The sequence below is a fragment of the Macrotis lagotis genome, chromosome 8, assembly GCF_037893015.1.
Source record: "Macrotis lagotis isolate mMagLag1 chromosome 8, bilby.v1.9.chrom.fasta, whole genome shotgun sequence".
Classification (NCBI taxonomy): Eukaryota; Metazoa; Chordata; class Mammalia; order Peramelemorphia; family Peramelidae; genus Macrotis; species Macrotis lagotis.
In genome coordinates, this window is record NC_133665.1 from 51,429,149 (window position 1) to 51,447,318 (window position 18,170).

At 35.4% G+C, this 18,170-nt stretch overlaps 1 protein-coding gene across 4 annotated transcripts in view; it reads right to left on the reverse strand.

Moving 5' to 3' along the window:
* Positions 1-1,405: 1,405 nt before the first annotated feature.
* PDPK1 (3-phosphoinositide dependent protein kinase 1) overlaps positions 1,406-18,170 on the reverse strand; it is a 99,403-nt gene continuing 82,638 nt past the window's right edge. For all 4 annotated transcript variants that reach the window (XM_074196955.1, XM_074196954.1, XM_074196956.1 and 1 more), the window contains exons 10-14: positions 17,816-17,989; positions 11,689-11,906; positions 5,765-5,822; positions 3,658-3,810; positions 1,406-2,157 (exon numbers count right to left, since the gene is read on the reverse strand). In XM_074196955.1, coding sequence (XP_074053056.1) covers positions 2,044-2,157; positions 3,658-3,810; positions 5,765-5,822; positions 11,689-11,906; positions 17,816-17,989 — 717 coding nt within the window. In that variant the 3' untranslated portion in view covers positions 1,406-2,043. The remainder of the gene's footprint in view (positions 2,158-3,657; positions 3,811-5,764; positions 5,823-11,688; positions 11,907-17,815; positions 17,990-18,170) is intronic.

Below are 18,170 nucleotides of genomic sequence, written 5' to 3' on the forward strand. Positions count from 1 at the left end.
AAGAAAAATCATGCTACACCACTTAGTTGGGGCAAGAAGAAATAGAAACTTTTCTAAATCTGGATTCAATTTGTCACACTGCCTGAGACTGATGGATGACATTTTCGAGACAGGGAGAGCCTTCCAACTGAATTAATCCTTATGTTAATGACACTTATTGAAGATTACACTAAAGGAAAAGCAGAAAAGTTTTTCATCACACTTGGGTCTATAAAGGAGATAAACGTGAGAAAATCTCCCATGCAGCAGTATTAAAGCCTTCTTAGAGACCAACCATTCATAACTGTATGCCAGGAAGATTTCTGGGAAAATTAAGAAAATATCTTAGCCCTGCTTTATTATCAGGAATTCTGCCTACTTATTCATGAAGAAAATAAAATAACTGAATTAACAATGATCTGAAAATTAAAAACACTTATCCAGTAGCTGGACAATTCTCCTTTAAAGTAAAAAAGGGGCAAAAATGAAATAAATCAAAGAGGAGCTAAGAAAAAACACTAATTTATCAATAAGAGGTGATACATATGGCATTTTTACCCCTTTTTAATGCAATCATGAATAACACATCTTCAGGCAAAGCCCTGCTCTTTGTAAGGGAGCCAGATGGCTCAGCAGAATGGCTAAAGAACAAATTTAAGAAAGGTTAAATGTAAAGTTAACAGCTCTCTGCTATGTTACAAGAAATGTTCAACCACAATTTAACATAAAAAGGATTCATGTGACATATGACCCTTCAATAATAATGTACTGATGAGACAAAAAGTACCGTACTTTCTTCTTCAGTATCAAAAGTTTCATCTCTGCTCCTCCATCTGTCAATTAGTAAAGTGCCCAAGCACATTTAAATGGTTTAAAAATTATTCTCAGGGAAGGGTACATTAGATTTTCATCAACTAATGAACAGGAAGAATTATACATTTCACTCTACCAAGACCCATTAAAACAATTGTGATAAGACTCTTCTCTTTTACCTTTATATATCCACTAAAAGCAGGTAGCAACATTCATGAGGGCAGTTTATGTGCACACCCTGGAGTAAGGAAAAACCTGAATTTATCTAAAAATATCAGGAGTATATTTCCTACATCAATGACTAAAATTTGTTATTAACTAATTCATTTTCTGTTAGTATTTATTAAAAGCATGCTGCTACCTGTAACAGTCCCTTGATTAAGGACTTCAATGCATTTAATTAAAATGACAAGCTTAAAATTTTACATAACCCTCAGGAACCAGTAATTTTTATAAAATTTCAGTGCCATGTTCAGCATTTTCTTACTTAAAACCTACACCATACTCTTCACAACATGAAGCCTGCCTGCCTGCTTGCCAAGCATATATCTGGTGCACTCACATAATTATAATAAGTACCACGGAAATCCTGCAACCAGAACTATATTAGAGATTATGGAAAAGGGTAAAACCGACCTGACCGCAACTGCCATATGCCAAAAAAAAAAAAAAGTCATGAACAATAAAATAAAATAAAATAAACCCACAGAGACAATGGCAAGACCTCAGCAGAGGCATTTAAAAGCTCCCTGATGAAATAGAGTTCAATGATAATCTAGATGGGGTCTTGACTAGGGAGAAGGGGGAAACAAAAATCACAGAAATAATCCCTGTCCCATTTACACACACAGGACTGGTACATGATTTTGGGTGTGTGCATGTAGACCAGTTTCAATTTATCTTAAGTGAAGTTGGTAATGCAAGGTCTATCCACTAGTTTGCAGCAGAAATTGAGCTGAAGGGCACCAAAGCAAGATCTTCACTGCAACAATATGCATGTGGAAGCCTCAACGGAAGCACAAAGAACAAGCAAAGCGACCCTGAATTCCATTTATGTTTGTTGTTGGTTTTTGTCTTTTTTTTTGTCTTTTTTCCTTTTTTAAATAAAAAAACTGCAGTATATCAGACATATGATTTCCCCTTGAGATGGCTAACAGGTGGCATGGGAAGGTCCTTCCAATGTGCTGCCGAGCCCAAATGCTGAATCATGGAGCAGCAGGCAGGAGCTAGGCCAGTTTGGAATAAGCTTTCCTACACAGCAGCATTCGGATGGTTCTGGTATCTGTGCCGCCAAACTTCATGTATCTTTTTGCACCACTTATGAGCATTCCCACTTGGGTCCATCAGGTAATATGTCCTGTTAGGCTATAAGGAGATCAGAGTTTAATGATTTCCACAAAATTGCACAACAAAACAATGTCAAAATAAGATCACTAAGCTCATACTATAATGTTAAGATCAGATAGTGGCTTCTTTAAAAAGACATCACCAGGGCAGTTAGGTGGCAAAATGGATAGAGCACTGGCCCTGGAGTCAAAGAGAACCTAAGCTCAACTCCAACCTCAGACACTTAATAATTGCCTAGTTGTGTGACCTTGGGCAAGTCACTCTTAACCCCACTGCCTTAAATTTAAGAAAAAAAAAATCTTTTTTTAAAGACATCACCACCCAAAAAAATCTCAGATAAAACCATGTTCCTGGAGAAAAAGAGAAAATTATGCTCTTTACTCAAGGAAGTGAGTGAGTAGTGTATAGACTATTCCATATTTCCTCAGAAGTAGTCACTATGTCAGTTGGTTTTAACTTTTTTGTGACAAGGGAAAACTGATCGAGTATGTTGGGGGTGGAAGGAAATACACACAAGACAACTTAGAAATCACTGGAGTAAAATCAAAAAGTGCCAATAAAATTAAAAATAAAACACTATTTGAAAACTGGAAAAAAAGAAAACTAGAGATTGGAACACAAATCAGGTTAATTCCTGAATAGAACTTAAGATACCAGGTAGTTCTGAGTCTGACCTGTGGTGAAAAGGTGAGAGGGCAGCATAAGAAAAATGTTTACTTAGCAGAATTCTCTTTTTGGTCTTTCCAACTTAGTGCAGTCAATCATTCAAGACAGTATGACTGGGGCAGCTAGGTGGCACACTGGAATTAGGACCTGAGTTCAAATGTGACCTCAGACACTTACTAATTACCTAGCTGTATGACCTTGGGCAAGTCAACCCCATTGCCTTGCCAAAAAAAAAAACCCTAAAAACAAAAAAAGAAAAGAAAACCCGAGTCAGAAAAATTTAAGTTCTAGCTCTACCAGACTTTGAGCTTTGAGACTACTTTAAGCCTCAGTTTTCTGATCTACAAAATAGATAACCTTCCTCCAAAATTTTATTTTATTAGGGTATTGTGGCACAGAGGTGGTGACCCTGAATTCTTAAAGACTATGCTAATGGAATCAGAAAAACTTCAAATATGGAAATGGTCACAGAACATGAGCCTGTCATATTCCAAGTCTAAGGGTAGAGATGTTCATCAAGAGAAGGTTGACCACAGCCACTCAGAAGAATCATTTACTCAGGCCTTAAGGATATACTATCTATATTAATATAGAAAGTTCTCGTACTGATGAAATCACAAGTCTTTTGAAGTACTGAAAGAAAATAGTGACACCGTTATTACCTGCATAACAGGATTACTAGAAGGAAAGTGCTTTATAAACTGTAATACTTATAAAAACAGCAGCTACCATTATTATAATCATTATTATCATTATTATTAACATTGTCCTTAGAAGGTATAAAGGAAAAGAGTAAAATCCTTTAAGTTGTAAAAGCAAATGAAAGGGAAAGAGCACAGGAAAAATACTTACTGTGTGAACAAAAAAAGTCTTAAAATTCTTGGCTTCTGGCCGAAGTTCTTGTGACCAGGGAATCTCTCCTTTCAGAACTTTATTGACAGGGTCCACATAATATAAATGTGGTCCTTCTGTAAGGAGCAACTGACGACGGCGTGCAAATAAACCCTGATGCAAATAAACATAAAAATTCATATTTTTTCAAAATGAAGACACAAGAATTATTTAAGGGGAGATCATTTCTATGATTGCCATTAAAGTTCCTAGAGGTCAACTTCTACAAGTAAATTAGGCAAATAGGTTATATACCTGTGTGACCAAGCCAAATCTCTTCAATATCCCCAACCTCAATTACACAAAGGAAACAGGAAAAATGGAGAAGAAAGTCAAGCATTTCTAAGGTGGGTTCTGGAATATAATCCTCCCTTCTTTTATCACATCCATGTGCTTCCAATATACCCGACTCTGGAATATTCTATTACACAAAGTAGTATAAACAGATGAAGAAGCAGACAAAGAGCTCCTCTAATCAGGGGTCTTATTCTACAGCTTTCCTTCCCTTTCCTTCCCAGACTAAAAGGAATTGTTTAAAATCAATGACTTTTAGTATTTCTGATAAAGGCCTCATTTCTAATATATAACTGCATCATATTTATAAGAATACAAGTCATTCCCCAATTGATAAATGGTCAAAGGATATGAACAGGCAGTTTTCAGGTGAAGAAATTAAATGCTTATATAAAAACATACCCTAAATGCTACCACACATATCTTATCAAGATACATACCCTTTGACCACTAATAGGTCTATAAACCAGACACTATTAAAAAAAAGAGAAAAGACACACATGTACCATATATTCATAGCAATTCTATTTGTGATTGATGGCAAAGAATTGGAAATTGAGGGGATGTGACTGAGCAAGTTGTGGTATATGAATGTAATGGAATATATTGTTCCATAAGAAATGATGAGCAGATAGATATCCCAAAAATCTGGAAACACTTAAATGAATTGATGCTAAGTGAAGTGAACAGAACCAGAAGAACAATGTACAAAATAACAAAACTGTGTGAAGATCAACTATGATAGATTCAGCGCTTCTGAACAATATGGTATCAAAGATAATTCTCAAAGAACTGTGATGGAAAATGCCATCCACAACCAGAAAGAGCTATAGAGTCTGAATGCAAATCAAAGCATACTATTTTCACTTTTTTTAAATCTGTTTTTCCCTTTTGTTCTGATTCTTCTTTCACAACATGACTAACATGGAAATACTGTAACATAACAGTGGGGTGGGAAAAGAGAAGGATTAAAGGAGTAAATTTTACAAAAATAAATGTTGAAAATTATCCTTACATATAATTGAAAAAATTAATTTTAAAAATTGGTTTTAAAATTACTTGCTTTGTATTTCTATCAGTTGAGATTTGCTATTCCAGGTTACATAAAGATGCAACAGCCTAGGAGCAGGCAAGCTGATGAAAATGTGTGAACTTTTCATTTTTTAGACATGGACATCAAAACTATTTTAACCTAACTAATACTGACACAAAAGAGAATAAATTCAATCTTAAAATTTTACTTTACTTGCTTAACTTGCTTAACTCCTATTGAAAAAAATTTTAGAACATCAAGAAATGAAAAACTACAAGTCCCTCCTTAAGATGAAGGGAAACCTTAACTGTAGAAATCAGGCAAAGAATGCTTTAATGAAGAATATGGGCCTTAGAGAGTCAATGCTGTGGGGTCTGATTTGAATTTTGTTACAGCCTTCATCAGACAAGTATACAAAGTACTCCCTTGATTTTCTACTTGCTACAATATCCCTCAGTTACTGGGTTAATTATTAACTCCAGGTAATATAAGAAATATATAGAATGTGAAAAATATGAAAAAAAGTCTTACATTTAAAAGTCAGGAAACTGGAGACTAGAAGCAGTTATTCACAAGCTACGTGATCTTTAATAAGTCAATTCACCCTTCTGAACATCATTTAACTCATGTATAAAATGGGAACATTAATAATTACAAATATCTTATAGAAAGCACTTAACTTCTTAGAAATATCATTTGAAAACATACAGATCTATATCAAGTTATCAAAATTTCACTTACCTTTCGTTTATCTACTGGACCCATTTTTAGTATTAAATTATTCTCTACAAATTGATGCCTATTAAGAAAAGAAATTGAGAGTGAAGTAGTATTACTGTTGGAGAAATCAAATGGAAATCTATAGAAATTCTTCACATTCCTCTTAATCATATCTCTCATCCTATTATCTTGCTAATGAGATTTATACTATTATACCAGGTAGAAAAAAAACCCTCAGATTTATTTTAGGGCAAGTATGTGGAAAAAAGAACTTAGTTTCAAAGTTGAGATTTAATTTAAATATTTTTCCAAATCATTTACTTATATATTCAATAGACTTTATTTTGTGCAATGTAATGCTATACTTATAACACTTCAGTCCTGGGGACACAAAAAAATTAAAGCAAGACAGTTCCTAATCTCAAAAAGTTTACATTCTCGGGGGAGGGAGAGGAAAAATAAGGCAGTCACAGAAATAAATATGAAATATATATAAAGCAAATAAAAATTAATTTAATGAAGGGAGCACTAGTATTGAGGAAGAAAGTCAGTTAAGACCTCAAAGGGAAAAGTAGGGACATTGGGCAATAATAATGGGAGTCAGAGAAAAGGTGAAAATGATCACCACCTATTTTATTTTTGTATTTATATCAAGGGAAATGATCTAGACTGCTGAGAAGAATGGTTAATGAGAACACAAAATAAGTGAGGAAATAGTTTTTTGTTTCTTTTGTGTGGGAGAGGAGAGGTTAAGCATCTAGCTAGCCTCAGTGAGATCAAATCACAGGCAAATTATAGGTTGACACTGTGGATATGACTGCTGAGTAACTGTTGATGATCTCTAAAAAACTATGGAATGCAGGAAATGTTTCACAAGACTGAATATGGTCAAACATACTAATTTTCAAGTAGATTCTTCTAATATAGATCTGTGGCAAGAGAACTTCATCCCTTTCCAAAAACTCAGTATCCTGATGACTTCAACCATGGTTCAGAGAACTGAATCCAGTTCTCCAACATCATTTCAACTAATTGTTCATTTTCAGTTTCATGTTTCATTTCTTTTTGAGTTCCTACTTGAATTTTGATCCTCTATTTCAAGTTGATTTTCTTTCATAATTTTCTTGATTTTCTTGGTCTGCTCTTACTTTTTCTCTCATTTTTCTTTTCTCTCTTACTTGATTTTTAAAATCCTTTATAAGTTCTTCCAAGAACTTTTTTTTGAGCTTGGGATCATTTGACCATTTCTCATTAAAAATGGAGTAGCTTTCTTTTTTTTTTTAAGCTCCACTATCTTCCACCTCTGAATATGAAACCAGATCTTCTCTATCTCAATAGGATTATCTATAGTTCAATTTTGCTTGGCTTTCTCATTTTTATTTTGTTTAATTTTATTTTAAGCAGCTATTATTATGATCAAGTTTTTGACCCAAAATATGAAGAATGATGCCCCAAGCCTGAGGTCCTTCTTACTGTCATTTTCTGAGTTCTGCCCTAGGGTCCAACCTTAATCACTTTCCACCCCCCCCCCAAGCTACTTCTAGGAACCCCAGTCACATTGTCCCACATATGCTCTTACTCTCTGTGATCCTCCAATGACTACAAACTCAGATGTCCTCTCTGCCCCCTGCAACTAAAACCAGGGTCGGTCTCTGCTCTCCTGCAAGTGCCCACAGCTAACAGGTTCCCTACCCCTCAAGATATAGCATTCACTAGGCCAAAGCTAGCTCCATCTACTTGGTAGCCTGAAGCTGAGGCCCAACCCAGCTGCCTCCAGGGTTTATTATTTGTTGATTCTGCTGGGGATGTTTGCACTTCATTCAGACAGAACCTCTAATCCTGAAAGTGTCTTTCCTGAGTTCCTCAAAGTTGTATTAGAAATGCAACTCTTGCTCCAACTTGTGTTTATTTCTGCTGCACAATATTCATTCTGAGGCAATGTTTTCTTTTTTCTTTGGAGGAAATCTGTAAAGCCAAACTTTGCTCAACATCTTCCCAGAATCCTCCTCTCTTGGTATATTTTAAAATTCCCCAAATCTAAGGTGTATGATTATGGCCAATAATTGGTCATAATTTTCTCTCCTTTTCTATCACAAATTCTTAAATGGAAAGCTCTCTTCCTTCCAAGGTTCCTATCATTTTCATGTCAGGAACTAGACACTTGAAAATAGTTATTCCTCATTCTCCCTCCCCACCACCTCCAAGGTTTTCCTTCTGGTTAAATGTGGCTTTCTGAGGATGACAAAAAAAAAGTGGTGGAGAAGAGATTATTTAAACTTAACTTTTCTGAGTCCAATTCTACAGCTCATTTGCTATAAAACTACAAAATATTTTTTTAAAAAGGGGAGAGAGGAAAAGGGCAGTGAAATTGGGACCAAAAATCAAAGCTCAATAGAGAAGTCTAAATAAAACATCCTACACTGGAAGAGCTTAAAAAGACTAAAATTATGCTCAAAAAAAAAAGTGTATGCTGTGAGAAGGAGCACAGTACAAAAGTACATTATTAATGACTTAGTTTTTTCTGCAGTCCTCTCAGTTTTGCCATTTTAGTGGCAAATGAGGTTTTTTGTAAGGAAGGTTGTGTCCAAAAGACAACTGATCCACATTTATCCTCAAAGATAACAAAATACTAATAAGCCTTCCCAGTAGTCCCAAAATAGCCATCCCATTTACTTCATTGACAGGTTTCTATATCTTTGAAAATGGACTTTTGAAAATGCTGTTTACTATATACTATTATTTGGGGTGGTAGAAAGCTGAACTGAAATAAAAAGAGTAAAGTTCTACAGAGTTACTATCTTGATTCACTTACTATTTGTCCTGAACATAAGAATTTTCAGGGAAATTTTACTTAATTTCTCATCATTACTAAATGAACAAATTTTATAATTATAGTTACAAATTTTTGGAATTTGTTTTGAAAATTGTTTTTGTTCAAGCCATGCCCCAATTGACAAAAGGTCAAAGGATATGCAAAGGCATTTTGCAGATGAGGAAATCAAAACTATGCATAGGGGAGGCTAGGTGGCATAGTAGATAAAGCACCAGCCTTGGAGTCAGGAGTGTCTGGGTTCAAATCTGGTCTTAGACACTTAATAATTACCTAGCTGTGTGGCCTTGGGCAAGCCACTTAACCCCATTTGCCTTGAAAAACCCTAAAAACAAAAAAAAACTATGCATAGTCATATGAAAGATTGCTCCAAATCATTATTGATTAGAGAAATGCAAATTAAAGCATCTCTGAGGTACCACCTTACACCTCTCAGATTGACCAATATGAATAGAAAGGACAATGATCAATGTTGGAAGGGATGTGGAAAATCTGAGACATTAATGTATTGTCAGTGGAGCTGTGAGGTGATCCAACCTTTCTGGAGACCAATTTAGAATTATGCCCAAAGGGCAATGAAGCTGTGCATATCTTTTGATATAGCAAAACTCCTACTCCCTGAAGAGATCATGAAAAAGGGTAAAAACATCACTTGTACAAAAATATTCATAGCAGCTCTGTTTGTGGTAGCAAAGAATTGGAAATCGAGTGAATGTCCATCAATTGGGGAATGGCTGAACAAATTATGGCTTATATACGTTATGGAACACTATTGTTGTATTAGCAACTGGGAAGGATGGGATTTCTGAGAAGCCTGGGAAGGCTCACATCGACTGATGCTGAGCAAGATGAGCAGAACCAGAAAAACATTATACACCCTAACAGCAACATGGGGGTGATGATTAATTTTAATGGACTTGCTCATTTCATCAGTGCAATAATCAGGGACAATCTTAGGGTATCTGCGATGGAGAATACTATCTATATCCAGAGAAAAAACTGAAAACTGTGGAGTTTAAACAAAGATCAAAAACTAATACCTTTAAATTTAAAAAAAAAGTTTTCTTATGTATTGTATAATTTTGCTATCTCTCATATTTTATTTTTTCTTCAAGGAGAGGATTTTTCTCTCAACACATTCAATTTTGATCAATATATAGCATGGAAACAAGGTAAAGACTATCAGCTTGCCTTGGGAGGGGAGGAAGGGGGAAGGGTGGGGGAAAATGTGTAAAATTCAAAATCTAACCAAAAAAAATGATAGGTTGAAACTACTATTGTATATAATTGGAAAATAGATAAAATAGTTATTATGTATAGATAGATATGGATAAAATAATTCTTTTTTCCCCATAAGGGGTCAGACTTTAGAGAAGCAAGGAAAGAATTACATGAACTGATGCTAAGTGAAGGAAGCAGAACCAAGAGAACATTGTACACATTAACAATAAACAACAATGAGAGTTGATCAAATAAGATGGATACACCTTCTCTCAGCAGTTCAGAATTCAAGGACAACCCTGAGAGACTGTTATGGACAATGCCATCCATATCCACAGAATCTGAATGTATAGTAAATTCACTTTTTTATGTTCTTCCTTCCTATCTCATGGTTTTCTTTTCCTTTAGTCTTAATTCCTTTTACATAAAATGACTTATATGTAAATATGTTAAACACAAACGTACATGCAAAAGTTCTACTAGACTTCATCACTGCCAAGAGGAGAGTGGAGGGAAGAGAGTGGTAGAAAAATATATTTAACTTCTAAATTTGTAAATGGATGAATGCTGAAAAACTACTATAACATGTAAATGGAAAAAATAAAATATCAATTTAAAAGATTGTTTTCTTAATCAAATTGCTGCCTCAAAAACAACTTTTTCCTATTTAAGTACTGAGAGTGAAAGTTGATATATAAAAAAAATCACAGACTTAGAAGGACCTAGCCCAAAACATTTTGGGTCTACTGGGCAGGCTTAGTGTTTTGTTATCTTTTAAAGGATTATTCACAACCTACTGAAACTTCCTGTTACATTTTTAGGAAACCTCCACATTCCATTTTAATGCCACACCAAAGCCAAAGTAACCTCGCCAATGTGCCACTTTGACTTTTTCAAAAATAAACCTAAGTAGATCCCCATTCTTTGTTTACTGAATAAAGAAAAAATTCTCAAGTCATCCATTCCAAACTCTCCATAAACTGGTTTTAATCTACTTATTGAGCTTAATCTCACCTGACATCCCCTACCCTCAGGCAGTCTGTGTTCCAGTCAAACTGGACTATTCTTTATCCTCTATTCTTATCCTTCTTTCTTACATTTCAGTTCCTTTGCTCACACACCCCAACACCCATGCCTAGAACAAACTTGTCCCTGCTCTACTACAATAATCATCTAAAGTACTCTCTTTATAGTTCAAATCACAGTTATACTATCTTCACAAAGTTTTCCATGAACACCTTTCCACACTACTCCACTCACTAAAAGTGATTTCTCTATAAAATTGCACAATTCTTTATAGACCTCACCTATATACACTCAGGTCATTCTGAATTGAATCAATTATTTGTGCACGCATCATTGTCTTCTGTCCTGCAATAAGACTACAAATGACTTGTGAACAGGGTCTGTGCTATATGTGTATCTGTCTCCCAGGGCCAAGCACAACCAACACCTTTCCCATAATAGTCAATTTTAAAATGCTTAATTAAATTGTTTAAAAACTTCCACAAAAAAGGATAGTATTAATAAATCATAAGCTAATTTCACCAAAAAGTTAAGAAACTTAACTGCAAAAACATCATTCAGATGTATCATGAGGCTCAAAGTTCTTTTGTTTTTATACCACTACTTCGCTAATGTATGGGCCTGCATTATCATTGCTATACTTCTTACTTCAAGTACATAAGGATTGTTCTTAAGTACTAACTTCCTCCTAATGTCACATTTTCATGGAAACATTTAATAACACTAGGAAGACTTTAGGATATGTTTGTAGCTATGAAAAGCATCATTAGACCAGTCAGAAGTTACCTTCTAAGGAAAACAAATCATTTCTATAACCTTCTCATAGCATCAAACAACTTGCATCTTAAGATGTTTTAACAAGTCTTACCATGGGTTTCCACTAGCCTGCTTTTCCAATAATAATCTCTTCTCATCTTCAGAAAACTGTAAGTCCAGTTCAAAAGAATTATTGTCCAGATCATGAATGTATTGGTCTATATTGCTGCCTGACCTTTGAGGCTGGCTAGTCTCTGGAGCAGACAATGAATGTGAAGAAGTTGAAGATGAAACTTGCATGCAGCCAAATTGGCTTAGAAGATTGTCATACTGTGGTGGAAAAAAACAGAAAAATCATAAATTTACACTGATTTACACTAAACTTCTCATGTGTCCCATCATTTAACTAGAAAGAACAAACATTAAATCTATTCATCAACTATACTTGTGCTCAACTTTAAAAAAACAAAAACAAAATTTTGTATCAAACATAAAATAGACATTTAAGATAGCTATAGTCTTAGAAATGAAAAAAATTCATTTGGTCACACTGAAGATCCATATGTGCATATATTAGAAAAAGATTAAACAACAAAATCTGATTCTGCTTGGGTATTTTTGATCGTGGTGTTATTCAATTGTTTCAGTTGTATCCAACTCTTCATAAACCCTATTTGGGGTTTTCTTGGCAAAGATACTAGAGTGTTTTTATCAGTTCCTTCTCCAGCTCATTTTACAGTTGGGAAAATTGAGGCAAAGAGGGTTAAGTGATTGCCCACGGTCACAGAGCTAGTAAGTATCTAAGGACACAGATCTGAACTCAGGAAGATGAGTCTTCCTGACTTTATCCAGTGCACCATCTAGCTATCTCAGTTTTTCTGACAATACTAGGGGAAGAACAGATACCATGAAAGCTTTATTTATTTCAACCTGACACAGGACAGTGTATGGGAAGACAGTCTCTTGGCTGATGCTTATTTTCTTCTCCCACTGGGAAGGATGAAACAATAATCATACCATCAGACACAGGTAGTATAGTGCAAAAAAAAAAAAATAGCAGTGAATCTGAAGTCAGGGGCACAGATTTGAATTGCTGCTGTACTATCTCTTATCTATATGGCCCTGGTCAAGTCTCACCCTCTCTGAGACTTTTGTTCATCTCAAAAAAAGATAGTAAACTGGGTTTATACCCTGAAGAGATGATGAAAAAGGGTAAAAACCAATTATGCAAAAATATTCATAGCAGCCCTGTTTATGGTGGTAAAGAATTGGAAATCAAGTAAATGTCCTTCAATTGGGGAATGGCTTAGCAAACTGTGGTATATGTAAGTCATGGAACACTACTGTTCTATTAGAAACCAGGAGGGATGGGAATTTAGGGAAGCCTGGAGGGATTTGCATGAACTGATGCTGAGTGAGATGAGCAGAACCAAAAAAACACTACACACCCTAACAGCAACATGGGGGTGATGATCAACCTTGATGGACTTGCTCAATCCATCAGTGCAACAATCAGGGACAATTTGGGGCTGTTTGCAATGGAGAATGCCATCTGTATCCAGATAAAGAGCCGTGGAGTTTGAACAAAGTTCAAGGACTATTCCCTTTAATTTAGGAAAAAAAAAACATATATTACTGTCTGATCTTGTTATCTCTTGGACTTTTTATCTCTTCCTTAAGGATATGATTTCTCTCTCATCACATTCAATTTGGATCAATGTATACCATGGAAACAATGCAAAGACTGACAAATTGCCTTCTGTGGGGGGGGGGGGGTAAGATCAGGGGAAAAATTGTAAAACTCTAAATAAATAAAATCTTTAAAAAACAAAAACAAAAAAGGATAGTTAGACTGTGTGATCTCTAAGGTGTGTTCAAATTCCAAATTCCTATGATCCCAGAATTCTGATATTTGTGGTATGAGACCATGGTTCCAAAAAACAAAGAGCTGAAAGGATTTTCTCTTGTGCTATCAAGTTAACTGAAAGAATAATTTAATACACACTGCCTTCTCCAGAAAAGCTAGACAAGAACTGCACTATTCAAAATAGAAAAAAAATGACTAAAAAATTATCATGGGATGACTCAGGGAAAGGAAAATGTATGTAGTTCTGAGCAAAAGAGAAGTAGGGAGAGAATTCTATCTCTAGGGAATGCCAGCAAGTCAAGATTTGATTTTAAATCTGATAAGTGAGTTAATAATAGCAGCTCACATTTCTAAAGAGCTATTAAAACTTGCAAAGTATTTTCCTCACTAACAACCCTGTGAAGTAGATAGTATAAATACTATAAGTCTATTTTACAGATGAGCTAAGTGAGGGTCATAAAAGTGACCTCATTGCCTGTTAAAAATAAATTTTCTTTTCCTAGGACCCGAATATGCCCAGACCACCCAGTGCAGCTCTCTAAGCAATGTGTTCCCTTCCCTACCCTCGAGCAATTTAATAGCTCAATTTCTAAAGTTCACAAACAACCCTTAACAATTGTTAAGTAACAATTATCTTCATCCCATGGTGAAGGAAGATGAAAAATGACTTGTCCATGCCAGAGTCAGGATCAGAAACCAGCACTCATTCCACCACAGCTCAGCTTCAGGTGATGGCAAATTAGTAATAAACACTCAAGTGTTTGTTCTACTTTTACAAGTGCTTATCAAGGAATGAGAATCAATTTGGCTAATGGCATTCTTTTTTTTCAAAAATACTTGTTAAATCTTTGAGTAAATATAAGTGCTTCTTGAAGGTAAATATTAAAAACTAATTCATCAAAATTTCTACTATTAAGTAATATAGCAAGAGCTATTAACACTATACATAATGTAATTAATAAGATATAAATGATAAGGAAGAAGATGGAATATTCTACTGATAGATACTCTTTCAGCAAGGCTATGAAGTTTAACTGGGATAGAGAAGTTAACTAGGTCTAGTGATTTTCAATAGTATTCACAAGTTTCTTATTTTCTTTTGGTTCTCACTGATGGTTATTTTTGGCACAGGAGTTCTGGGTAAATAACCAATAGAGAGAGAAGAGAAAAAGAGAATTGAGGAGGGAAGAGGAAAAAGACCTCAGAGGAAAAGGCATGGCAGAAGAATGTGTCTCTCCCCGCCCCCCCCCCCCCAATACCATGCTTCCCTCATTCAAGACAGCCATATGAAATTCTCCTGAACTTTCAGGACAATAAATACTACTACCATAATTGGGCCTAGCCATTCTCATTTCTCCAAGGTTGACTTCTAGGCCCAATCTATTATCTATAGATTTAGAGTTGGAAGTAATCTTAGAGGTCATCATATCTAAGCCCCCATTTTACAAAATAAGCAAACTAGGGTTAAATGACTTGCCCAGGCCATACAACTATTAAGTATCAGAGACAAAATTTTAATTCAGACCTTCCTGACCCCAACTTCAATACTATTCACTATGCCACCTACTTGTCTTTTGGTTTTCAATACTGAAATCTCTATTACACTAGGGAGAATTTTTTTTTTTTTACTTTCTCCTTCCATCCTCTTTCTTCATAACAACCCTACCCTAGATGAAGACAGTCCCTTCTCATAGAGGCCTGAACTCAGTCAACATTCTCTCCAGTTTAATGAAGTGATGTAGCACTCCCTCCTTTTAGATCAATTCAAAGAAGTCAAATCACCCACCCTCACATAGCATAACTTCTTCTGACATTCATGTCACGTTTATGAAATCCTCTTCAAAGTTTTAAACAATGCCCTTAAATCCTCTATGCCCTCCACCTCAACTCCAACTTTTCCCCTCCTTAATGACTTTAGCAAACATCCTCTGTTGTTCTCCATCATTTTTGCTTTATCTAACATGAGTCACCTAACAAGCATCTTAAATTTGGGACACAAATTCATCTGTAAGACCTTAATTTTTCTTTTTAATTTTTGTCCTCCTTCTCCACCTCCACTCTCCCACATCATCATCATCATCAACAACAACAACAACCACAACTTCAACAATAAACATGGATAAGTGCTTACTATGTTGGAGGCATCCTGTTAATCAACGGGAATAAAAAGAGAGGCAAAAATGTAGGTTTCTGACCTCAAGGAGCTCATACTCTAATGAAGGAAACATCATGCAAACAAGTCTGTACAGTGTAAATGATATCTGATCTAAAAGGTAAGACTCTAGCATAGGGGGGAAACCAGGACAGGTCTTTTGCAGAAAATGGGTTGAGTCTTCAAAGAAGCCAGGAGGCAAAGATAATGAAGAATAGCATTCCAGGCAACGGAGACAATCAGGGAAAAATAGAACAGAATCAGGAGGTGGAATGACATGTGTGAAAAACAACAAAGAGGTCAATACTGCTGAATTGTAAATGGAAGGATGTAAAGTATAAGAAGACTAGAAGGGGCTTAGTTGTAAAAGTCTTTATAATTGATCTTGGAGGCAATGGAGAGTCACTGGCATTTACCAAGTTGGGTGAAATGTTCAAACCTGGGCTAATTTAAGAAGTTTGCAGATGTGTAAATGGAGAGAAAGGGAAAAAATATGATTATTTCTCATAAACTACACCTCCTCCCCTGTATTTACTAAATTTCTTCACCTACTTTCATTTCTTCCCAAGCAATTGATCCAGATCTGCTATCAGTTTGCTGCTAATTTCTCTCCATTTCCACAACACTTCCAATAAAGCAGGGTAAGGATTAGTTTCAACTGGAACTCAAACAAATACTCTCATGTTAAAGGAAGTGGGAATGGAAAATATACAGCTCCATAAGAGGATACAGTCAGGGGCACGGAGAACATAAAATATTTTAGCTTCTGAACCATTATCAAAATTCCTACCTTGAGACTTTTCTCCTACCCTAATGTTTTTCTTTTCTGACTCAGTCTTATAGATTTTTTGGCATCCTAGACTATTCTACTGTTCGAGTTTATATGTGAGTCTTCTCTCTTCAATGAGACCATAAAGTTTTTGAGGATAGAAAATATATTTTATGCTCATCTTGTATTTCTCTTCCCAGCTGTACTGAGAACAAAGCAGGTATTAAGATATATTTATGTATTGACCAACAGTAAGTGATTTCCAGAAGAGAGAAGTGGAATTTTTCATATTTTGCAATTTCCAAATGACTAACTCTTCTTTCAGAATGTTTTATATGATTAAAGAATAAAGGAGAGAGAAAGATAGACAACAAGGATGTACTGTCTATAGCCCTTGCATCAAGAATCAATGCAATTTTCTTCAATACTATGTCCCTTACAGGGGGCAGCTAGATGGCACAGTGGATAGAGCACCAGCCCTGGAGTCAAGAGTACCTGAGTTCAAATTCAGCCTCAGACACTTAATGATTACCTAGCTGTGTGGCCTTGGGCAAGCCACTTGACCCCAGTACCTTGCAAAAAAAAAAAATAATAATAATACTATGTCCCTAAGGGCAGCTAAGTAGCACAGTTGATCAAATGTTAAGCCTGGAGCAAAGAAGACCTGAGCTCAAATCCAGCCTCAAAAACTAACTTGTGTGACCTTGGGCAAGACACTCAACCCTGTCTGACTCAGTTCTCTCATCTGTAAAATGAGGAAGAAAAAAGAAATGGCAAACCACTCTAGTTTCTTTGCTGAAAAGGGGTTGTTGCTGGACAAAGAGTTGTAGGACAAAAGAGCTAGACATCATCCAAACAACAACAGAATGAATGGCTTGGAGAAAAAATTACCCTTCCTTTAATACTTTTGCAGGCTAAAGATTATTAATTCTATTTAAAGTTGCTACATGAAGGAAACCACATCTAAAAATAAGTAGTATGTCTGTCCTTCAACTCCCCCATCAAAGATAAACTGAATAAGGACAAAAAAAAAAAATAAAGAATAGACAAAACTTTTCATGACATGGAAATAACCATAGCTTTTGAAAGTATAGGAATGGAATATAATCCCTGACATGTCCTACCTAAGCTGGAAAGACTTCAAGTGACAACTAAATGTAGGATGGTCATCAAATTATTTGGAGAAAAGAGAAGTCTACAGAAACTCATGAAACTATCTACTAAGGAAAGTACAGAAGAGCTTCAAGCTTAGCCAGACTTAAGTAGATTCATCAATTAATCACAGCCTTTTTCTGTTTGGGGGGTGGGGTGAGGGAGGTAGTATTGGAATACCATCATGATAGCATTAACTAACCAGATACTTTCAACCAAATAAATCACAAGAATAATTATTTTTTTCTTTTAAAATTCTCAAGGTGGTAAAGCAGAACAATACAGATAAACTGACATACATTTCCATAGCAGTCTTCATCATCTTCAGACATAGCAGGTAAGTAAGCAGTGAGCTTTGGAGGTGTCTGATGCTGCAGATCCTCCCATGTAATGGATTCAAAGAATGAATGATCTTTAAGGGGCCCATACCCATCCATTTCTTCACAGCCTAATCGCTTTGTAGAATCTAAAACCTTAAAAAAAAATCATAAGTAAACCCAGTCAGAAATCAATAAATAAGCATTAATTATCCAATCTAAGTTTATGTGCTAAACACTGAAAAGGTAATTCATCTAAAGAAGATGGATAACGTAATTCTACCACAGTCAATCAGTTTAGGACTACAAACTGTTTCTGTAAAAATTCTCTTGCCTC